This window comes from Gobius niger (genome assembly GCF_951799975.1).
Source record: "Gobius niger genome assembly, chromosome: 7".
NCBI lineage: Eukaryota > Metazoa > Chordata > Actinopteri > Gobiiformes > Gobiidae > Gobius > Gobius niger.
Genome location: NC_136858.1, coordinates 19,681,861 through 19,706,100, shown reverse-complemented (window position 1 = coordinate 19,706,100; position 24,240 = coordinate 19,681,861). Strand labels below are relative to the sequence as shown.

The 24,240-nt window shown below is 41.6% G+C and overlaps 1 protein-coding gene across 2 annotated transcripts; it reads left to right on the top strand.

Moving 5' to 3' along the window:
* Positions 1–496: 496 nt before the first annotated feature.
* pcnx2 (pecanex 2) lies at positions 497–21,964 on the top strand. 2 transcript variants are annotated; one of them, XM_079559632.1, is made up of 40 exons: positions 497–941; positions 1,707–1,906; positions 2,342–2,459; positions 2,575–2,611; positions 2,900–3,405; positions 3,479–3,673; positions 3,933–4,406; positions 4,540–4,714; positions 4,778–4,922; positions 4,997–5,133; positions 5,216–5,291; positions 5,411–5,543; positions 5,701–5,843; positions 5,921–6,074; positions 6,468–6,500; positions 6,577–6,748; positions 6,829–6,939; positions 7,602–7,693; positions 7,762–7,871; positions 7,956–8,064; positions 8,382–8,474; positions 8,559–8,709; positions 8,819–8,960; positions 9,517–9,694; positions 9,778–9,886; positions 9,967–10,096; positions 10,352–10,410; positions 10,497–10,712; positions 10,866–11,119; positions 11,325–11,558; positions 11,647–11,750; positions 13,251–13,395; positions 13,478–13,708; positions 13,969–14,126; positions 14,814–14,930; positions 15,711–15,889; positions 17,511–17,677; positions 17,758–17,832; positions 18,026–18,202; positions 19,619–21,964. In XM_079559632.1, exons 1-40 carry the CDS (start codon positions 789–791, stop codon positions 19,790–19,792), a joined length of 6,366 nt encoding a protein of 2,121 aa, XP_079415758.1. In that variant the 5' UTR covers positions 497–788; the 3' UTR covers positions 19,793–21,964. The 2 variants fall into 2 exon arrangements, with proteins under 2 accessions (XP_079415758.1, XP_079415757.1); XM_079559631.1 differs by having other exon boundaries at positions 5,216–5,294.
* The last annotated feature ends 2,276 nt before the right edge of the window (positions 21,965–24,240 follow it).

The following is a 24,240-nucleotide window of genomic DNA, read 5'->3' as shown; positions in this document are numbered from 1 at the left end:
TTTTTTGCACCTTTCTCCCTACAACCGAATGTTTTCCTTTCTGGACTCTGGGATAATGGGAGCCCTCCAGTTGCAGTTTAATGATAAAAGAAGCGCGGTATTTTAGACCTAGATATATAATTGGACTGATCCTCCCTTTTCGAGGGCTTCCACAATAACTGTTGTAGTAAAAAATATCAGCCTGTAGTAATCAATGATAATAACAATAATAACAATAATAACAATAATAACAATAATAACAACAATAATAATAATAATAATAATGTAAACAATAAATAGTATGATCCGCTTCTATTATTATTATTATTATTATTATTATTATTATTATTATTATTATTATTATTATTATTATTATTATTATTAAAAAGTAGTAGCAGTAGTGGAAGTAGTACTAGTAATTGTTGATTGTTGTAGTAGTTCTAGAGTATAAATATTCCTTTGTGATTGGCCCAATCTGAAAACACAGAAGGAAAGGATAACATGGGGGAGGGGCCGAGGAATTGTGGGAAGGACGTGGTGAATGCTGCGCACCAAAGGATGCTGGAGTAGAGAGGCAGAGAGGTGAACAGGACAAGATGAAGATCGAGACATCAGCACCGGAGCAACTAAGCACAGGCTTTAGGACGACGCCGAGGACGAGCTAAGCGATGAAAGACAAGGATACAATCTATCGCCCCAACATGGAGGCGTAGCGCTCGCTGCGCATTATAAACATCATTTTACTGTAGCCTAGCAGCAGCATCATTCACCCGTCCAACCTGAGCGGGGAGGAGGAGAGCGAGGGAGACATGGGCTCCCAGGTTGTGCAGACCCTGCGCCAGGGGGTATGGGCATCTCTGACTGGTGGCTGGTACCATGATCCGGATCAGAACAAATTCAACAACTCGTGCCACCTATATTTGTGGATTTTCCTCCTGATGTTACCTTTGTCTCTCCATCTGGTGAGTTACAATGTGCACTCATAACATGACGTTCAAGGCCGCTATAGGCTGCCTGACGGAAGCAGAGCGTGTCATGCGTTCTTTTCCGAGAAAACATTGCGACTCTGCAACAACCTGCCAGAATCATGACTGTCTGGTTGCTACAGAAATACAGGGTCACATCAGATGAATGGACATTGTCGCAGTGTTTTTTTCCTGTATGCAGTGAGAGGACGCATGGCTGCTCCTGAATGCGTGCCTGGCTTGCGTTTGTGATTCGCTTTTGTCCTGTGTGGGCTACAACTGTTCTTCACAGGTGACCAGCAATCACTCCAGCATTAGATTACAATTTTATTTCAAAGCCACAGTGAAGAGGAAGCCAATTTAATGAACAACGATTGTTATAGTTCCTATATTTAGCAAAGTTTAATTGCTTATTCGGGCCAACTTTCCAGTCATGTTCATAATCAGCTGTGTCTTGTGTTTGGAAACAGCAATTGCTTCTGCAAAAAGCTGCTCTCTCTGAAAGAGCTGCTGCCATGTTACATATTTCAAAGTACAAACTAAAGCACTGCAAATTAAGCTCACAATAGCTCACCAGGCCTCCTGGGGCAGACATTAGGCAGATGATCTGGCCATATCTGGATCGCATATGTCATCTGTTCTATTAATTGATGTTTATGGAACAACTAATAATGCCTTGTACTTTGGGTAAACTTCTCACCAAGTTTTAGAGATGGAGGTTGATTAAAATATAACGTTTTCAAATATGTTTTTTTCTCCAAGGCACTACCTCCGACAACCATGGCTTTAAGCATATACTGCTCCTCCATCACTGCTTTCTTCATCCTTATCAAGTTGGCCAACTACCGGCTACATGTGCTCTTCGATGAAGGCGAGGCAGTGGTCCGAAACAGTCTTTCTGACCTCAGTAAAGCTCAAGACAAGAAGAGTAATGCTTCAGACGCTTGCTCTGCCGGTATAAGGTAATATGAAGTAAACATCTCACACTTCTTTATCTTGTGTTTTCATTATCTTTTTAACCAAGGATACAAGTAGCATGACATAGACAAACATATTAGAGCCAAATATGATTGGATGAAATCTATTCTGTAATGACCCAATGAAGATCCCCAGTGAGGCAAGTTATTATGATATCTAGGTCAATGTGAATCTCTCCAATGAATACAAGACTTTTCTGACCCCAAATTCAAACATGCAGTGTGGCGTAGTGCAGATTTGCAAATATCGTCAACTGGACTGGGTTGATTGAAGTCTTTTGAGCCCTTCGTATGAAGTCTATCCTCAAGGACCTCTTCTTTGACCAATGCTGCTATTCTATGTGATATTATTTGCTTCATTCTCAAAGTCTCTGATCTTGAAAAGCAGTTAATGTTCTTAATCTTCCTTTTGTCTCCCAGGAAAAGCAGTACTGTGCCAGATAGTGTCCCGATGTCCATGTTGGGTCGAAAACGCACCAGTCCTGTGATCCAAGTGACTGTGAAACAGACGGAAACTGACCCAGGCCTGATAGGAGTGGTAAGTTCACATTAAATAGACAATAAAAAATATCTAAACACAATAAATAAGACATATTGAAAGCTGTATCAGTTCACATTTGTAACATAATTGTTTTGATTTGTCTTCTGGTCAGGAGGGCTTAAAATCTGACGACGTGAAAACTGTTGAAGGTGAGATTATTATCAAAAGTAAAAAACATTTAACACAACAGATGCATTGAATTTTTGCTTGGTCAGACAACTTCCTTTTTGGCCGATACATCGTTTTCTTAGCCAAGACTAAGAGCAGTTCAGTTTTACATAGCGTAGTAAATTGATTAATTCCTCTAAATGTTCAATGTGACCTAATGCACTTGTGATTAGTCAGAGCCAGTCAGAATGATTCACTGATAGAATACTAGCGCTAAAATATGACCATGCAAAAATCCTTTGAATAATTTGAAATGATGTCCAACACAGGACAAGTTCTGAGCACTGCAGAGCAGAGGCCATTGGCAGTCGGCCTACAGCCCAGTCCAGAGCCCTCCCCTGATGACCTCTCCAGCCCTAATCCAGACCAGGCTGCCCCCCTGCTGCAGGCCCAGCAGAGACCCCCGTCCCAGACAGAGAGAGAAGACGTACGCCCCACATCCTCCAGCGGGACTGCTAATGTGGAAGAAGACATATTTGAGCCAGCAGTGAAAAGAAAAGAGGACAGTGAGAACTCTCACACAAGGTTCGATCAAACAGAAAAGCAAAAATCATCAGACAATGATTCAGAAAAAGAACAAAGAGAAAATGAAGAAAAAGAGGCGTCAGACCAGGACACAGCAGATGAAGGGCTGCCTCCCTCTAAAGGAAGTGGAGATGAGAGTGAGGAGGAAAATCGAGTACAAAAGGATCCCTCGGATGCCAACAACAACTCACTGCAGAGCTCACAACATGATGATGATGAGTTTGTGGATATACCAGAACTGCCTCTGCAGGTACAGAATACCTTTTGATGTTAAACATACTGTTCACAACAAAATAAGTTTCATTAATTGTCCTTATATTTAGTCGGAGGAAGAAGAAGAGGCGTTTTGCTCAGATGAGATAGAAGTAGTTCTGGTGGATAACTCTGGTCCAGGCCCCGTCTCGTCTCAGCTGGATGACAACGACACCGTTAAAATCATCATCACCATGTCGTGTGACCCTGAGACCGCTGCTCAGCTGGAGGAGAGTGTGAAGCAGAGCTTGCTAGAGAATGCACAGGTTTGGCATTTTGCAAGGGAACATTATACAAGTGCTCTCCACCATTATGGAAACTCATATTTGTTGAGCACAGATGAGCAAATAAGATGATTGGGGAGGGGGATGCTGTAATTATTCTAAACACATAGTAGTTCAAGAAATGGATAAATCAGATGTTAGTGGGTCAACAACTAACATCTGCGAAATAAATCAAAGATGGCATCACTTACCTAGCTGTATGATAGGTGTTAAATGTTGAATGTACCCTTTTTCTCGATAGGCACAGAAGGATGCTGGGGAATGCCACATCAAGATCCCTGTCATCACCTTTGACTCCCCAGACCAGGAGCAGCCGGATTTGCAAAGAAGAGAAGGAGCAACAGGCTCTGAGGACGATCAGACGCCCAAACAACAACTGAGTCCAACCGAGGAGTTCCACCTTTGCAGGGAAACCACCAGCTCTGACTCGCCCACCGTGGAGTGCCCAGAAACAGGGCTGGATAACCTGGCACTACAGCTGACTTCGGAGAGCACGCCCAGCCCACAGGTCACCAATGACAACAGCTCTTCGGGCATCGACGTGAACTCGCACCCTGATGACACCGACCCCCTGGAGGGTAGACCGGACACGCGGGGGTTTCTGCGTATTCCGCCTGCTTTGGGCCGATATGGACCTGGAGGGAGAACACATATCCGAGGGCTCAGCATGGACAGTGGGAAAGATGCAGTACTCCTTTCGGATCGCGCCAATACAGTATGTTGAGCTTTACAGTCCTTTGTCTTAAAGAAAGAACAATCATATTTTGGGATCTGTTTTTATTTGTATTATTATATCTCATTCACAAACGCCGCGACCATTGTTACTCTGATATTTGTCTATTTTTCAGACAACCATGACAAGTTCCAAGTCAGATCTGGAGGCAAAGGAAGGTCAGATTCCCAATGAGTCTAATTTCCTGGAGTTTGTTTCGATGCTAGAGTCCTTAAGCACTCGAGGGGGCGGTGCAAGTGCGCAGGACGAAGAAAAATCTGTGGACAAAAAGGAAGTGGCTGTTGCAGAAGGTAATTTTATTTGACTATATATTAAATAATGAAATATCTCAAGTGAAATGTTTTTATTCATAGACAATCCAAGTACAACCTCCCCAACAAATGAGGCAATCACAGAGACCAGTGCTAATGCCAAACCAGACAGGCCTAAACCTCCTTCCAGCCTGCCCACCCGTCAGGCCATCCCACCCATACACATCCCCATAGTCTCCCCAGACAGGTACAAAGTGCTGCAGTTTGAATAATTACTGATGATGTTTTCTTTTACTCTAACCTGTAACTTTGTGATTTAAGTCCCCAGACAGAGAAAGACCCAGATTACGATTCATTGCCCTCACAGACCTCTCAGTCGGAAAGCTCCATGCTGCAGGTCATTTGCAGACCAGAGGCCACCAACAAAGAAGAGGCCTACACTTTCCACACTGTGCACAGTAAGTGGATGATCTCAAAGTATTTAGTGAATATTATGGGTAGTCTGGCGTCATATGTGTCACTCTGTGTTTATCCCATTAGGAGATAGGCCACGTAAGCTCTATGCAGAGAGAGCCCTAAACTTGCCACTTGGAGCTGAACTCATTACGGGAAATATGTGGTATTATCATTCTTTACTGCCTTTACTTCTACCTTTCGTTCTTCCTTTCTACGCTCATTAATGTGTATTTAATATGTACATTTGCCTTTATTTATGGATTTCGCTGGTTCTTTTAGTGACCTGCTGTCCACCTCGTCCAACTCTGAGTGTCAGGACGGGCTGATGGGTCATTCTGACTGTCCTTTCCAGCGGCGCATCATCCCTGCTCACAGGCTCCGGCCACGGAGGACACACCCAGAGATCTTTCAGGTTACCATTTCAATAAATGCATGCCATTGTTCCATTTTTATTACAGATCTTCATTGCTGGTGTCTTTTCTTGGTATTCATTTTAAAATCATCTTTTTATTAATAATTACCTGAGTGCCTTTGATGTTGATGTCAATGCATAATGGTGTGTGTATTAGGAAGAAGACTCCTTGGATGAGTCATCAGAAGCATCCACTCAGGAGAAGCCAAAACAGAAAATTTATTACAAACTCAGATTATTTCCAGGAAAATGGATTAGTATCCTCTATGACCGTCTGACTTTGATGGCACTTTTGGACAGGTAAATAAATAAAAGAAGGATCATTACGTATCTTGTTCTTTCTTTCACATCCAGATGTGTTTCTCTCCTTCCTTCAGAAATCAAGATGTCCGAGAGAATCTTGCGGCGGTGTTCATGGCATTCCTGGTGTCCTTCCTGGGTTTTGTGCTTCTCAATCATGGCTGCTTCAAAGACTTCTGGGTGTTCCAGTTTTGCCTGGTCATTGCCAGCTGCCATTATTCTCTTCTAAAGGTAATGAGCAAGAAATAGGTAACAGAACATTACATTTTGTGGATGTTACTTTTGTTGAGCAGTTTATGTAGCATCAGTGCTTGACCAAGAGACATGAACTCAAGACATTGAGTTCCACTGCACTTTTCTGACCATTCAATGCTGGCTATGAAGAGGGATACGTTACCTCTGTTGAGTGTCATACTGATATGCAAGCCAAAACATACGGTGTTCATTGTAGAGCTTATACGACAGAGATGGTACAGCGTAATCCAGTATGATTAATAGTGATTGAATTTATTCTCTATCAACTTTGACGTCAGGCTAGCTTCTCCAAATGAACTCTCAAATCTCCAATGTCAGTTTCAGTATTTCTCTTTCTGCTTTTTAAAATAATGTTTGTCTCCATTTTAGAGTGTTCAGCCGGATGCAGCGTCACCTACACATGTAAGTGGATGATGCTGAATGGAAAGTCTATCAAGTGAAACTTCAGGTGCATCATCATTGTGTAAATCATCTCCAGGGTCATAATCAGTTGGTGGCCTACAGTCGTGCCGCCTACTTCTGCATCTTCTGCACTCTGATCTGGGTGTTAGAGCAGCTGCTCGTTATAAAGGACCTTCCCATCTCTAACATGTACGGGGTCACTATCGTCTGCCATGATGCTCTGAGCTTCATACGGGACATGTTAGTAGGTAGGGATCAATGCTTACAAATGTGGGCGGGTTTCAACTTACCCAACATGGTGACTGAAGTACGTGTTCTCCCTCAACAGGTTTCACATACTGCTTCCCCGTCACGTTCTTAGTGGGTCTCTTTCCACAAATCAACACTTTCACCATCTACCTGTTGGAGCAGATTGACATGCACTTTTTCGGCGGGACAGGTTGGTGACATTTTAGGCCGTTCAAGTTTAGAGATGCACATAGGGACGGGACTGAGATTATTAAGGTATAGTATCTGTGGCCAAAAATAGAGTGATATTGTATAATTTTCTTAACATTAAGGTTTTTTATATATATTTTTTTTTTCATTACTAGCCCAATTTTTTTTTTATATTAACTCATTATTGTCATTTTGAATAGTGTAAATGTAGTGAACCTCTTAAACCCCACCTGAACCAAGCACATTTTACCCAGTTCGGCTTTACCCAAGTCTAAAAGCTTCTTGATGAAAATGGTCAAAATAGCAACGAAAATGAGGATGAACACGCAACAATAGAGCAACAAAAACGCAAGTAAGTCTTAGCTTTCAAATGAGGCGTTACACTGGCCTATAGGCTACAACCTTTTAGATTTGGGGTAAAGCTGGACTGGAGAAAATGCATTGGTTTAAGGCAGGGGGTTATGACAGATCATTTCAGTTTGCATTCTGACTGTGGCATACCTTCAAATGGAAAATCGTCCCATCCCTAGATGCGCGTGAATTGTTGACATTTCTTTGTTGTGTGCATGTAGTACTGCGCCTATTAGGCTTAATTCCTTACTATGTTTCTTTATAAAACATACTCATGAACATATAAGTTATTTCTCTCTTGTTGTGCTTCAGCGGCTACAAGTCTGGTTTCCGCAGTGTACAGCATCCTGCGCAGTCTATTAGCCCTGTCTCTACTTTATGGGTTCTGCTTTGGCGCTCTCAAGGTAAAACGAAACAATTCATTTTACACATACACACATTAAGCAAACGGTCTTTGTTTCGGTTGATGCAGGAGCCCTGGGACGAGCAGCACACTCCGGCATTGTTCTCCGGTTTCTGTGGCCTTCTCGTGGTCTTTTCATATCACCTCAGCCGGCAGAGCAGTGACCCCACTGTGCTAATGTAACTGTTCATCATGTTGAGTTGTTGAGCTACAAAAGGATTTTCTGTTTGTCTCAGCTAAAAAAAAATGTCATGCTGTAATAGGTCTCTGATCAAGTCAAAGCTTATGCCAACTCTAGTGGAGAGTGAGGAAGAGGAGGAGGAAGATACTGACATCAAAGACCCACTGCCAGAAAAACTGCAAAACTCTATGGTAACAATTAACACTATATTTAATAATATGAAGAATACATAAACATTTTGTATGTGTTGTGGTTGGATATCTTCACTTTCACAATTATCTGCTTATTTATCTGTTTGCTGCAGTTTATGCTTACCTTGTATTGTAAGTGATTGAGACTTGACATTAGGGGGATTGTCTTGCTTGCATTGATTCACATTTTACACTATTTCTTTATTGAGACATTGTGAGCACCATGAAAGCTTTGCCAAAAGTAACTACACTATTCATGTGTTGATGAAATGAATTATTAGCACTTATAGACACTAAAACGTTTCTCTGTTGTTCAGAAGGACATACTGCTCTCTGATCTGGTCGTGTGCTCAGTCGCCTACATTCTCACGTTTGCCATCACAGCAAGTACTGTGTTTCTCTCTCTGAAGGTAAGGTCCTGACATAACATTTTCATTTTGACCAGTGTTTCAACTATATATTTAATCTTGGCTGTATGTCTCTTTTGTTTACAGCCTTTTGTGACAATTGTACTGTACGCTCTAGCGGGAACAGTGGGCTTTGTGACCCACTATCTGATTCCTCAACTAAGAAAGCATCACCCGTGGCTGTGGATCTCCCATCCAGTTTTGAAGACCAAAGAGTACTATCAGTTTGAGCCCAGAGGTGGGATACTCTTGACAAATGATGGCTCTCTTTGCTCTCTCTCTCTCTCTTCATGATACTCTTTTATTGGAGGCTCTATGCAATGTGTGATCCTCTATGTGCTTTGCAGAAGATGCAGTGCTGATGTGGTTTGAGCGTCTGTATGTTGGCCTGTTGTGCTTTGAGAAGTATGTGGTTTACCCTGCCATCATCCTGAGTGCCCTGACCAATGATGGTTTTGCTCTTAGTCACCGCAAGAAGCTAGGAATTCAGTAAGAGGCTAAATTAACTTTCCATAGAGAATGCACTTGAGTTTATTATTTCATTAAAGGAACAGGCCACCGTTTTTGCATACTGAGATATGTTCTTACCTGAACTTAGACGAGTTGATGCGTACCTGTCTGGTCTTTGTGGGTGCGCTCAAAAAGACCAAAGATGTTGTTAGCATTTAGCCTCTCCTCCTCTCCACTATGGGGCCAAACGGGGGTGAAGTTAGAAGCGACCAAGCTTTTTCCGATTTAAATATGGTTACGTGAGTAGTTCCACCATCCAAGTATAGTTAAAGAAAATTAAACAAAATCGACATGTTTAATTTTTTGTAACTATACTTGGATCGTGTGAACGCTCAAATAGATAATAGGGTCCATAGAGGAGAGGAGGACAGGCTAACAACATCTTTGCGCGGCTGCGTGAAAACGTAAAGACCAGACAGATACACATCAACTCGTCTAAGCTCAGGTAAGAACATATCTCAGTATGGAAAAACGGTGGCCTATTCCTTTAACATGTATAATAGTTTCAAACGTAATAGAATTTGTTCCTCTTCAGCTGCGATGTCTTCCTGACAACTGTCGCCGGGCTCAAACTCCTCCGCTCCTCCTTCTGTGATCCCAGTTTTCATTTTTTGACACTTCTCTTCACACTGGTGTTTTTCCACTTTGACTGTCCACGCGCCTCAGAGAGCTTCCTCCTGGACTTCTTCGTCATGTCCATTGTCTTCCACAAAGTGAGAAACAAGATGTTGTTGACCTACAGAAAATAACACAATGTTGCTATAGTTCATCTCAAGATGTGTCTCTCTTTGAACAGATGCGGGAGCTGCTTTTGAAGCTGCATTTCATTCTCGTTTACATCGCCCCGTGGCAGATCGCTTGGGGAAGTGCGTTTCATGCCTTTGCTCAGCCGTTCGCTGTGCCTCGTATCCTTTCACTGAGGTCTTTGTATGTGACACGTTTGTGTAATTCAAGTGGCTTCGCCTTGACTCAAGTGTGCGCCCAGATTCTGCCATGCTGCTGCTCCAGACGCTGCTCACCACAGTTTTTTACACTCCTCTGGCTCCTTTCCTGGGCAGCGCCATATTCATCTCCTCCTATCCACGGCCCATCAAGTTCTGGGAGCGCAATTACAAGTAAGACACTGACAGGAAAGAGAAGACTGTAGTGGAGCTATTTGTGACTTTTACTTTGATCATAGATTAAGGTTGATTCAAACTTGTTCTGAGTGATTCCTGTTTTGAGTCTGTGACGTCAATAGCCTTCTCTTCTGTTCCTCTTTTTCCAATGACGATGCTTCAACATACTCAGCTTTGATGTTTTCTGTAAACAGTCAGTGTTTTGTTGTGCAATGAAAGATACAACTTTTTTGTCCCCTCAATCCCATGTAGCACGAAGCGTATCGACAACTCCAACAGTCGATTGGTTTCACAAGTAGATAAAGAAACAGGTGAGAGAATAATTAACATGCTGTATTTTGTCACATTTGGAGTCTTTCGTTTGGTTATTTTTATTCTTTCACTTCCATGTCCCCAGGATGTGACGACAACAACCTTAACTCCATCTTCTATGAGTATCTGACCCGTTCACTCCAGCACTCACTTTGTGGGGATCTTCTTCTGGGTCGATGGGGCAACTGCAGCGCTGGAGACTGCTTCATACTTGCTTCAGATTACCTTAACGCCCTGGTCCACCTGATTGAGATTGGTAATGGTCTGGTCACCTTCCAACTCAGAGGACTGGAGTTCAGAGGTATACAGTCAATTGTGCATACTCATTAGTATCTGAATGTCTATTACAAGGAAAATTCTCAGATTCAATCATCTAGCCATCAGAATAAGTGACTTTTGAGATCGAATCCTTGTGCTCTGGCTTCTGGTCTGATCAAGGCGTCTCTTGTCATAGGTACATACTGCCAGCAGAGGGAGGTAGAGGCTATCACAGAGGGGGTTGAGGAGGATGATGCGTGCTGCTGCTGTGAGCCTGGGCACCTTCCACATATGTTGTCCTGTAATGCGGCCTTTAACCTGCGCTGGCTGGCCTGGGAGGTGATGGCCACAAAGTATCTGCTGGAGGGATACAGCATAAGTGAGAACAACGCTGCGACTATGCTACAGGTGTACGACCTCCGCAAGCTGCTCATCACATACTACCTAAAGGTAGGACTCATACAAATGAGTATGTGCATAGTATGTCCATAAACACTGGTGGATTACCTGCTTGTTTAAATCAAGATATTCCCTTCACCTGATCTGTGCTATTTCTTTGTCCACCTTGAATGTATATTGACAAATAAAGTCCTAAAAATGAAAGGAAAAGGCAAAACAAATATAAACTTGTCAATGCCTGGTGTTCTGTCCCCAGAGTATTATTTACTACCTGGTGCACTCTCCCAAACTGCCCACTTGGTTGAAGGATGAGTCTATTCAAGAGGCGCTGCAGTCGTACACAAAGTGGCACCACATTGAGCGCGACCCGCAGGTGTTCAGTGTGAAGATCGATGAAGACTACGTGCACTGCCTGCAGGGGGTGACCCGCGCCAGCTTCTGCAATGTCTACCTGGAGTGGATCCAGTACTGCTCGAGCAAGATGGAAACTGTAATAAACGTCATCTATGAATGTGAAGTCACTGCTGAGGTAAGGAGTAGTCTTATTAGTTAACCTTTTCGACCTCTGTTTCTTCTAGCCTGTTGACTGTGATGAAGACTCTCCTTTGGTCACACTCTCTTACGCTCTCTCTGTTCTGGGAAGAAGATCGCTTGGTACTGCGTCTCACAACATGTCTAACAGGTAAATAGTACATGTCATTTCAGTCAGGTACACATTTGCAGTTTTTTCCTCACTGTCTGACATGAAACTTTTTGAAAATATTTCTATTTGTCAAATTCCAGAAGAATGAGAGATAGAATTTTCTGTGCAATTTTGTATTACTTTTTATAAAACCAAAAGTTTAGATACACTAAGATTGCTATACTACAAACAATTTGGGAAAGCCCAGATGATGATGTCATGACCTTGGAAGCACAAGTCTGGTTCATCCTTGGGTGCAGTTTCAAGACACTTGAAGTGGTTAAAACTATGATGGAAATGACCAGCGATCATACAGGTCAGAAAAAAGACGGGTTCTGCGATGAAAGTGCTGTGGTCTGAAATGTGAATATCAGCTCAAGAACAAATGCACAAGACCTGATGAAGATGCTGCTGAACCAGGTAAGAGTTTCATTATTCACAGTGAAACAAGTACTGTACCGACATAAGCTGAGAGGGTCTTCTGCCTGGAAGAAGCTCTTACTCCAAAAGAAACGTCAAAAAGCCAGATTGGAGTTGGCAAATAAAAAAAAACTATTAAGACTTTAATTTTTGGAGACATATCCTGTGGTCTGATGAGGAATGTTTGGCCATAATGACCATCATCACGTTTTGAGGAAAAACGGGAATCTTGGAGAAGCCTGAGAACACCATCCCAACTGTGAAATGCGGGGGTGGCAGCATCATGCTGTGGGGTTGTTGTGCTACGGGAGGGACTGGCGCACTTCACAAAATAGATGCCATCATGATGAAAGAACACTATGTGCAAATGTTGGAGCAACATCTCAAGACATCAGCCAGGAAGTCAAAGCTTGGGCGCAGATGGGTCTTCCACATGGACAGTGAACCAAAGCAAACTGCCAAACTGGTTACAAATTGGCCTAAATGGCTTAAAGGAAATTCTACCAAATATTAATGAAATGTATTTAAACTTTTGGTTTTGTAAACAGTAATAAACAATTGTGTAGATTTTTTTTTTCATATATTCTAATTGACCTAAAAAATAAAAAAAAGTTAATTCTGGCTTCATGTCAGACAGTGAGAAAAAATATGCAAATGTGTCTTTTTATGAAGTGCATGTAAACATAGGGTTCCCGCTGTAAGTAGCTTCTTTTGGGGCCTAGTGTAATGGGGACAAATTTCGGGCAAAGACTTAGAGCGCTCTGGAGGGACTATGTCTCACAGCTGCTGTCCTGGGAACGCCTTAGGATTGGGAAGACCTGGAGGAAGTGTGCATGGATGAGGAAGTCAGGATATCTCTGCTGTTATCTCTACTGTTAATGTTATAAAGAAAGTTCCAAGTTTTTCTACCTTTTGTACACTTTGTACTATACAGCATTGCAGTACACACTACGAAGATGGTGCTGTTGGATACATTAACCTGTAGCTGGCTGTATTTTGAGTCAGATTTGATCACAGCTAAACTAAAATGTTTTTCTTGCTTCTTAGCACTCATTCATTTTCTTCTTCTGCTTCTCAAAGCCTGGAGTCATTTCTATACGGATTCAATACACTGTTCAAAGGAGATTTCCGGATTGCCACCAAAGATGAGTGGGTCTTTGCTGATCTTGACCTCCTGCAAAAGGTTGTCGCTCCCGCAGTCAGAATGAGCCTTAAACTGCACCAGGTAAATGCACATGAACCATTTGTAAGAACCAATATCAGTTCAGGCATTGTGAAAAATGTAACATACAATTGCATGCATTTAGGATCACTTCACTTGCCTGGAGGAGACCGAGGAGGCCTCCATCTTGTACGAAGCCATCACAAACTACCGCAGCAGCCTGGTGATCTGCCATGAGAGTGACCCGGCGTGGCGTAAAGCTGTGCTGTCCAGCCGCGACACTCTGCTCACGCTCAGACACATGATTGATGACGGGACGGACGAGTACAAGATTATCATGCTGTACAAGCGCCACCTCAGCTTCAAGGTCATCAAGGTGAAGCAAATGTGTGAAAGACAACATAAACTTAACACATTCCATAAAACATAGCCCTGCTTGAGAAATAAAACATGTCCCTCACCTTTAGTGCATTTCGTTAATGGCAGTTAATCATATGTTTCTCTGCTTTAAGAACTCATAAATCTCACTGTCCTTTGGGTTGAGCTGTCGGTCGCGCTGCACCTCATCTCCCCTCTTAAAGCATCTGTCTTCATGTGTGCTGTCTTACCTTGTCATTTGTCGACATTTCATTGCAGATCAATAAGGAGTGTGTGCGAGGTCTGTGGGCGGGACAGCAACAGGAGCTGGTGTTTTTACGGAATCGCAACCCAGAGCGCGGCAGCATCCAGAACTCCAAACAAGCCCTGAGGAACATGGTCAACTCGTCCTGCGATCAGCCCCTGGGATACCCCATGTACGCCACGGCGAGACTTGCGATTTAGACTTCATAAGTAGACTTGTCATGTTGCACCAGGATTTTATTAATTTAGATTCATTTTTAGACATGCGTTAGTAATGGTGTTACTTCTGGTCCACACGTTTACACCCAGTTTAGACTTAATTTAGTCCCAATTTAAGTTCAATCATTTTTAGTCCTGATTTGGTTGATCTAGGCCGAGTGGCACTTGGAAGGCAAAACGATATTAATAAGGAGGTGCTTTGTTTTGAGAACTGTTTATATACCCTTGTCTTTACCTGCTTGTTTCGGCTGCTAGCTCTTAGCCTGCCTATGAAGTGTGACCGCGTGCTGTTTGATACAGATAAGATAAAAAGCAGACAACATCTCGAACTGCCAGGCTATGAAATATTATAACCAAGTGCAATTTCTCATGAGTGACGTATAGACTTATGTTCAAATCTAGAGTCAGTTCAAATCAACAATTGAGAGTGGACTGAAATAGGTACTGCTAACAGTGTAAACTACAGGGTTTCTATTTGAGTGGGATCCATTGTTCTGCTCTATTATTGAGTATGTTTAGCTGTCTACTATAATGTAGCGTTAGCCGCATCGTTTTCCACATATGGTCCTCCGGATAGGCACGAATGTGAAGGTCTTCATAGAGGTTCGTGATGAAATAACCCTGTTTCTCTTACCTCACAGGTATGTGTCTCCACTGACAACATCCTACGCGGGAACACACAGAACGCTGAGCAGCATCGGAGGAGGAGCTTTGAGCCTGGACGCCATCCGCCTATGGTTCTGCTCCAAATGGTTACGGTCAGTAATGTGTAGCGCTCGAGTGATCGAGTCAACTTGTACATTTAGCATGGATAGGGCTTTCCTGGAGGTGTGTGGGTAATTAATTAGAATAGCTGGGTTCACAATATAATCACATTGCTACACCATCTACCTTCCTTCTCCCCTTGTCTACATATGGACATGATTAAACATTTATAATAGTTAAAAATAGCAGCGTAATGCTCGAGTCTCTCTTTGGATTTACACATATTGATTGGACAGACGTTTGGCTGCACTTCTGATTTAATGTTCCTCAAAAGAAGCGACAGAGGGTGTGCCAGCTGAAAAAGACTCGGGCCTGGGCCAATATCGTTAACTTTCTGCTGCCCCGGCACTCCCAGCTTCCATTGAGTCTTTTTACATCAACATCACTTTCACTGTCAATTCCTGCCCTCTGTAAAACGTTCTAACTAAGGCATGGGCTTTTTTACACACTTATACACACAAACTGCACTGCTCTGTGCTAAGCTCCTTAAGGGTTGAGTTTTCCTTTCAGATTAGAGTAGATTGCTAAACCTGTGTCATTGGCGTTAAAGTTAAAGTCATTGTCCTAATTCTTCTAAGTCGCCGCCAAGGAACCAAGATCCTCAGAAACGTTTAACAGCTTTAGGAGGAAAAGTAGCCCGTGTGTGATGGACTTATGTAATCCCTGTTCCTCAGTGCACAGTGCAGGCTCAGTGAATATTTGATGCCTTTCTGCAGGGTTACACTGATGCGAACATGAATAAATAAATCTAAGTGTGTGTGTGTGCTTTGCAGGGTGCGGAAAGACAACCTGACCAGCTGTAACAGTGGCGTCAACATAGAGGACGTCGACTGTGGAGCGGGAGGTTCGTTGTCTCTGAGCCACAATCGGCCTTCGTCGGTCACGTCCAACAGCCTCAGCCTCTACCAGAACAGGGCGCGCAGCTCACACAGCCGCCGGCACCACAACTCCGGTAATGTCCCCGCGCAGTTATACCATCATCAGTTATATTATGTTCAGTTAATGGTTTGTATTTCACTGTGCATTCAATTCAGAGGTTAAACAATACCTAGATCAGTTTAAATGTCTCAAAATGAGCATAATAGTTTGAGTTGTTTTGACTAGTTACAGCAGTACTAAGTAACTTGTTTTCCTTAATAAATCCTGTTCGTAGTCCTTCTGGGGGTAATACAAATGATGATGGGATGGTTGGGGGGGGTCTTTCATCTCCCCCGGTGTCTCTGGCCAGAAAACCATGCACACTAATGGAATCACAAAGAAGAAGCTAACAGGCTAACGGGGAAAGCTAACTGCAGGCTAGCGCCACTTAAACAGTATTTACAGCCAAGTTTGAGTAAAAAAAAATATCTCCATTGTGTAATTGGATGTACAATATCCCTCTCTCCCTTTGTCTTTTTTGTCAGTGTAGTATTTACTCTCACGGGCAATTAATGAGTAAAGAAATGTAACATGCTACGACACCTGCAGTGGCGCTTATGGTCTCTAGCCTGGCTAACGCCAGACTAAAATCACAAGGGATATTTAATCTGGGGACCACCAATTAATTTTCTCGTAGGAAAGGTGTGGTTTATGATCGTCCATAGCCGTTTATTGGCCGCTACGAATGTCTATCATGCGTCTGCACGTAGCCACAGCCAATCGTATCAAAGTATGAGATGACGTATGACGTACCCGCTGTAAACTTTTGAGCTAAACTATTTAGAATAAAGTCTAAAGCTTGATCGAAAAATAGCGTTGTGTCTGCTGCTGTCATGTTGGATCTATAAATAAACTTTTTCTTTTTTATCCGTAAATAAACTACAAGCTTCCGTATATCGAATAGCGCGTCATCGTCTTGCCGTCCCTCCTCGTTCTGTGATTGGTTCCCAAATCCATGCGAAAATTTCGGCCATGGTCCCCAGGCTGCTGTTCAGTTCGAAATATACCATATAACCATACCATATAACTTCTAAGGGCATGAGTTACTTAGTTCTGCTTTAAGATTCAGTTGGGCATTTGAACTAGATTATTTCACTCGCCACTATACATTTTGTCTTTATTTCAGGTTAATTTATTTGCCCATGGGGTAAGAATATTGCACTTGTCCGATTGGCAGTTTTACTTTCTTATTTCAAGCAAGATGACCTCAGAACCAGTGAGAAATGTCCTCAAACTAGCAAAGCAAGTCTACATGAGTGAAAACCACTCAAAACAAGATTAATATTCAAGCAATTAAACCCATGCTTGATATTTAGTTTTAGTCTAGCTCTTCACAGACTTATTGTCAAAACAGTGTGCTCGGAGAAGACAGAAGCACACGTTCTGTAAGTCAAGGTTATTGCCCAAATTGGAAAATAATATATTTTAAATGTATCTTTACAAATACATATTTACTGAGTATGTTTGATCAAATAGTTTATTTTGTGGATCTGTAAATATTGTAAATAGCCAATATAGTCCCGTCTGCACATATGGCAGTGCCCTCAGCATTATCCTCTCTGTCCATAAAGTAAAGGGACCAAAAATGAATAAAATGATTATGTTTTTAATTATGTCATTGCATGTGCAAGGTTTGATGCGTTGTGTCACCGCAGGCAGGAGAGAATACCGGAGCCGTTCAGTGCAACCTCAGAGCCAGCGTCCCCCCGTTACCAGCCAATCAGGACCCATCCTGGACACGGGCTCCTCCCACGGCCTGGTGCAGCGCCTGTCCAACAGTCAACTATCCTTTAACACTTCTATAGCCTCAATATTCTCACAGGTACAAACACCTTAAGCCAGTTCTCTTCTAAAATGACTGTACAAATGCTGTCATGAACATTGTGACTTCCGTGTTTCCAGGTCCCTCGTCTCTCAGGGGCAGGTGGGATCAGTTCACAGCTGCAGGCCACGCAACACCAGCAGCGCGCCAGCCAGGTGAACAACATACAGCAGCTTGCATTATCATAAGAGAAATCCTTGTTTGTTGATAAAAGTCAAAAAGTAATGGTTGGATTTGTGCTGCAAAATAGAAGAAGTGTTTTCACAATTTTCATGGATTTGGAATTCTCTGAGACAAAGGGTCTAAATCAGGAGTAACATTCTGTGTTTTGTGTGTTTGTTATTCCAGGTCTCATCATCTTCCTCCACCCTGAGCCTTCTGTTTGGGAAGCGAAGTTTCTCCAGTGGCTTGGTCATCTCTGGCCTGTCTGCGGCTGAAGGGGGCAACACCACAGACACGCAGTCCTCCTCCAGTGTCAACATCGCTGTGGGGCCCTCACACCGATCCAGCAGCCGCGCCACGCAGGTGCAATGAACTATATCTACATCATCTAAGTTTCTATAGCGTAGCACTACACAGTACCGTTATTGCTATATAGGTGACACAATAGGGGAGATCGGGACTATTTGTCACACGGGGTAATTTGTCACATTGCTTTTTATAGCCACACTAGAGGGCGCTGTACGTTGGTACTGATATATAATATGTGTATTGGTATTCCTCTTCTCTTCCAATTGTAATTTTCTCATTTGGACTAAAGACATGACAGGACACATTTGAATTGTTTTATGCCTTTTCCCAAACTTTAATGTTTGGTTTGTTTCTGTAATGAGAGCTTTCCTTTAGTTAATGCGTTAAACAAAAGACACTGATCTGAAAGACAGAGATGCTAGCTTCGATTTTTTTTTTTTTCCTTTATTTTTCCAGGATAAAAAAAAAATCTCTTTTTCAAGAGTGTCCTGGCCAAGATGCTGGGGAACAGGTTTACATACAAGCCATTTTAGAGCTAGCATGCTAAAGCCGTTTGTTAGCTAGCTTACATTTGTTGGTAAAGTTGACACTCGGGGCTATTTGTCACAAAAACACTGGGTCATTTGTCAGTATGTTTTTCTGATCACTTTATCTTCACATTAGCTTTTCTAGAGGCCGTACATTTGGGTCATTTTAGTGAATTTGTACATTTTACACCTCATAGAGCATTTAGCAAAAACGCATGTGGCCTTGCAACTGTTTTAAAACATATTGTGTTCAAAAAAAAGTTACAAAGCTTTATCAAATTTCAAGTTAAAGGGGCTAGATGCAAGTTGGCCATTTTATACTACTGCCACCTCAGGTCATAACTGCACCTTCTATACTAAGCTCATGCGTGACGGCACTTCGGACCCGAACTTTTTCCAGTGACAGTGCAGGATTTTAGAGGCAGTTGTGAACAGGTCTGGACTCATTCTACACCTTAGGACATTGCTGGAACATGTAGGGGGAGGAAAATACATAATTTTAACATTTTTAAACTCCGTATAGTCCCTTTAACATAAAAAACTCCATGAAAAACAATAGTGACAACCAACCCCACACATTGTGACAACTTGCCCAACTTGGGGCACATTGTCACAGTCGATTTTGTTGTGTTAATAACTATTTATTGCAATATGATAGAAAAAAGAGAGTGAGGTCTATTTCAGGTCAAGGGTTCAAACTTCCATTTAATGCAAGTCTGACTCTTGTGGGATTTTCTGTTGATGAGCAGCAAACTCTAGAAAAAAAGAGACAAATAGCCCCGGTCTCCCCTACTCACATCACAAGAAGCCACAATATGTCGCAAGAAATAATCATCTAAAAACCTAAATTGGTTTATTCTATTGTTATGTCAGAATTCAAGACAGTTATCAAATATAGCATTTTTTCCTAATTGTGGGCTGTATGTTTTCTGTTTAATCTTAGTGGACTTCTGAGCCATATGAGAGTATAGATGCCTCCTCGTCAAACACTGCAGTTCCTGTGAAGGGCGGCACGCAGGCGGGTGATCGAGACGCAGCCCAAGGTTTGGACAAGACACAGGAAGAATCCGAGTCCAGCTCGACTGCACCAGAGACAAAGGATCTGAAGACGGACTGAAGAACAACAAACTTTCAAAACATGTGCTAAACCATTCACAGTGCCCAAACTCATGCCTATAAACAGAGAAGACTGTACGTAAACACACACACATGGTGATGTAAGGAAGTGAAGAGCAGTCCTCCGCATGTGGTCTCGCCAAGGGTCTGAATGTGAAGGTCCAGAGCGACTGGGGATCGATGTTTATGATGGAATAAAAATCTTTTTAAATGGAACTTTTCTGGAATCTTTATATGTATTTACCCTTTACGAAAGTAGCTTCAGCTGCAAAGCGGAATAGCAGGTTTCAATTAGAGCATTAGACATCTTGATTAGTTTAAATTACTGGAATTAAGAAGGTTTATTTATTAAAGCTTAGTTTATTATTAAACCTGGAATCACACCCACTCCCCTCACAACTTTTAGTGAACATTGTCCACACTGCAAGCCACAAATCACAAAAAGAAGACACAATCACGTGGGAAAAATCTATTAAGTATTTATTGTAAGTTGTTACATTTAGATTTCTTTCTCTAGCAGCACTATTTTTATTACAGATATTCAAGGGCAGTTAACATATATTGGAGTTTCTTTGTTAATGCTAATGTGGTTGCCATGTAAACGGAGACAAAAAGACAACTGAACATCGGTTGAATGGCCGTGTATTGCATGAAGTCACAGGGCTGTCTTGAAATGTGCATGGACAAACTCGAAAGGGCTAAAATCCAGCCCTTTAGCTTCATATAACTTAACAACAGTACAAAATAATAGTCAACAGCATTTGTTAAAGTTACAATTTCAGTTGATCAGAAAAAACGTCAGTGCATGTTTTGGCAAAGTCTTGGTGATTGTGAGTGTGATTATGATTTCAAATGATGACCCTTGAGAGTAAACACAACACAAACCCATTAACTCTGACCTCTTATCACCCCAATGTAAGTAAGAGGGTACAGTATTATTATGATTATTATTATGTCATAAAGATGTGACAACCAAAAACGTCAAGGTGAAATATTTGTGGATTCTACCACTCTTATTTGTGTCACCAATGAAACTAGTTTTCTAAATTGTGTGGAATATCTCAGCCACAGACGATACAGTTGTGTATTATGGTCAGACGAGGAACCACAAAAGATGTTTTGATGCTACTTCTTCCACGTTTGACGCGTTGAAGTGTTCATTAAAAGGTCAACTTCTAAGCACTCATGGTAGGGCCATGGTGCTGTGATCATTAGGGGGTAAACTGTAGATTTTTTGTCTATATTATCATTTTAATCAGAAATCTGGCTTGAGTGGTTTAACACTTCCATCGTTGGCAAAAACATTTATCCTGCACAGGGTTCCACAAACAACACAAAGCTTGGTAAGAAAGAAAATATATATATTATCTTTAAAAACCCTGTCTATCTGGATTGGTGAAAAGTATCAGCAAATGTTGACGAGTCGGTTGTGAACTACCACTGGTCATCATGGTGGGAGAGTTACTGAAATCTATGAGATGCAAAACATGAATTCAATACAGAAAGTGAAACATACAACAAAATGAAGCTCTCAAAGGAGTTTCTGGTGTTTTAATAGTCTGCATACTGCAGTACTTGAATACATACTCATACAGTATCGTTTATAGCAAATAACTGAATTATTTCATTTATTTAGCAAAAGCATGCTGGATAGAAAAATGTCACTATTCAATCACTCAAGTGACAGTACAGTTCTTTTCACCCGCAGGTCACGTTTATGACAACTATCATCTATCTACAAAGGCATGACAGAAAACCAAGAGGTTTAGGCATCGAAATCAATAAAGAGAAAAGTGATTGCCTAAAATCTGGAGTTGGAGCCGTCTTTCAGTTTGACGAGCTCCGCAAAAGACCTTCTCAAAGTATCACAAAGACCCCAGCAAAATGACAGTGTTGAAACAAAGAGTAATTTCTGCCGTTAGAAACACAGGCTGCTGTCTTTGCACTCGAACTGCTGTGATGACACTGAGAGAAACAAGTGAAAATCCAAGACTCAAAAAAGTTGAGGTTGTCTGTGAAGTGAAAAGAGGCACCAAATCCAACTGAGGGAACACACATTTCCAAACTATGACCTGTCCCCGTTACCCACAATGCGCTGTGAGAGCACCTGAACAATTCTCCCCATTTCAGCCGTGGAATTAACAACTGTACAAAGTTCTTCAAAACAAGACCTTTCTAGACCTAAATAAATACTCAGCATCGAACATCAGATTTGGCCGTTGAGCTAAGTGAAAATGGTCCTTTTGTCCTCTCGAACACAACTGCCTCAGTGGACAGTAGAAAATAAAAAGAGGAGGACAGCCCACTTCTGCTGATGACGCTCAACGCTACTGTAATTAACACAGTGATAGTCTTTAGTAAAATGTGGCTACAGAGCTCGAACAAAGAGTAAAAAGTAGAATAAAAGCCGATGACACTACGCTGCACTCATTCAAAGACGAATTCACGACAGCTGTGTGTGCGTCGTCCAGCAAAAGAGAGGAAAGTGTGTTCTCAGAATTTCAGGGCAAGTTAAGTTTTCTTTTTTTAACGCACAGAAACAACTTAACGGACAGTGCTCATCTGAAAGAGAACATTTCAGCTTGTTTTCCAGGTTTGTTCCACATCAGCTGTCCACATCCCTCAGAAAGATACATTTTGTGAAGAGACATGATACGATACTGTGTCAAAGTCTTAGGCAGATTTGAGAGAAAGAAAGGCAATGCTTGTGTTGTCATCTCTCTTCGCCGTGGAGTGGAAGAGAGTTCAGCATTAAAAGGGGCTTTTGGCACAACACAGCCCCTTTTATACGGCAAGGAAAACAACATTTTTGGATTTGGTTTAAAAAATGTCAAGTTATCCTGATCAAAATGGTCCTGATTAAAATGTTGCCCAATACCAATTGTCATACCAACATTAAAAAAAAAAAAAAAAAATCATATTGTGATTAAAAAAATAAAACACTAGGCAGACTTTTTCCCACACCTGCCTAAAGGTTTTGCACAGCATTGTATGTTGGCTAGTTTCCCCTTTATTTAAAAACACTGCAGAGAGAGCTACTGGTTACTGGCCTGCGTAATGAGTTTCCAGTTTCACCAAGACTCCAGCACACAGCCACAGAATTGTCAGACAACACATTTATTCGTTTTTCTTTTATCTTTACGAAGGCATACGCAATTTTCTCTGTATATTTTTTGTCATATATATATATATGTATATATTATAGATTTATATATAATATTCAAATAGAAACAAAAAGCTTTTTTTTTTTTTGCTGAGCAGGATTGAAGAATATCAGCAAGGGGCAATGTAAACCATGGTCCATCTATAACAAGTAAGAGAGGCATGAGCTTGCCACTTTCTCAACTCAGCCACAGTTAACAGATTTGCATAGGCAAAATGGGATTAGCCCTTAGACAGTGGATTTCCTGAATTCTTTATATAGATGCAAAATATACTTCAGCTCAAAACAAAATCTAAAACATACAAACAAAAGAGAGTAACAATAATGTCCACTAGGCCAAGCTCTCCAACCCCTTTCCAATACGATTTTCTGTGCACATTGTGTTTACAGTGTTAGGCTTCAAGTACATCTAGAACAACTTGTACATTAACAACTCGATGTGAAATAAATTAACCAACATGAGAGGTAGTGAAAAGCCTACAGAGACACTTTAATATATGCTATATATATATATATAGATATATATATATATCTATCTCATCTTTTCTATATATGTATATATACTGTATTTGTTAATATAGAAAGGGACAAGAAAAAGTCTGAATAAGGCCAAAGCTTTGCAAACCGCCTCCATCCCATCAGGATAGCTCTCAACCTTTTATCAGTAAAAACATAAGCCTCATCTGGAAACCCACGGAATTTTAAAGACACAAAGAAGACTCTACATGCCATTTTATCAAATAATCTTCATTTAAGTGCTGTAAAAAAAAACTTCTGAATGTTTCTCCACTATATTAAAAGTCACAACAAATTAGGTGAGAATGGCCAAAAGCAGAACCTTAGGTTTCTGTGATCTAAGTCATGGTTGTAAGACACAGCCCGACTTCAGCTCACAGTGACAGACTCGCGCCAGCACAAGTGGCTGACAATTTACCAGTCACCCTCAGTACTAGTAAAGCACACACTTCACTACGTATACATGTAAACATGTTTAATTGCACCATGATTTCAGTATTCGGATGTAAAAGACACATTCTTAGAAGCTGTAGACTTGGTAAAGAACATGGAGCTGTTCTGTGCAGAAGAGGGATTTTTGTTGTTGTTATGTGACATTTTGGCAATTGTTTACCAAGTCAAAATGTTACAGATGTTTCCAGAAAAGTTTCAAGAAAAAAAGAGAAAAGAGGCCCTTCATTACGCCGTAACCTCTGCTTCTCAACAGGGCATGCATGCACAGCTCTTCATTAAAGCAGCTAAGCACCCGGACAAGCCCTTAACGATGTTAA

Excerpts from the sequence above, each read along its gene's own strand:
- pcnx2 (XM_079559631.1), top strand. The coding sequence starts at position 789 with ATGGGCTCCCAGGTTGTGCAGACCCTGCGCCAGGGGGTATGGGCATCT. Across the intron at positions 3,406-3,478 it reads TACCAGAACTGCCTCTGCAG|TCGGAGGAAGAAGAAGAGGC; the intron begins GTACAGAATACC and ends CCTTATATTTAG. Across the intron at positions 5,844-5,920 it reads TTGATGGCACTTTTGGACAG|AAATCAAGATGTCCGAGAGA; the intron begins GTAAATAAATAA and ends TCCTTCCTTCAG.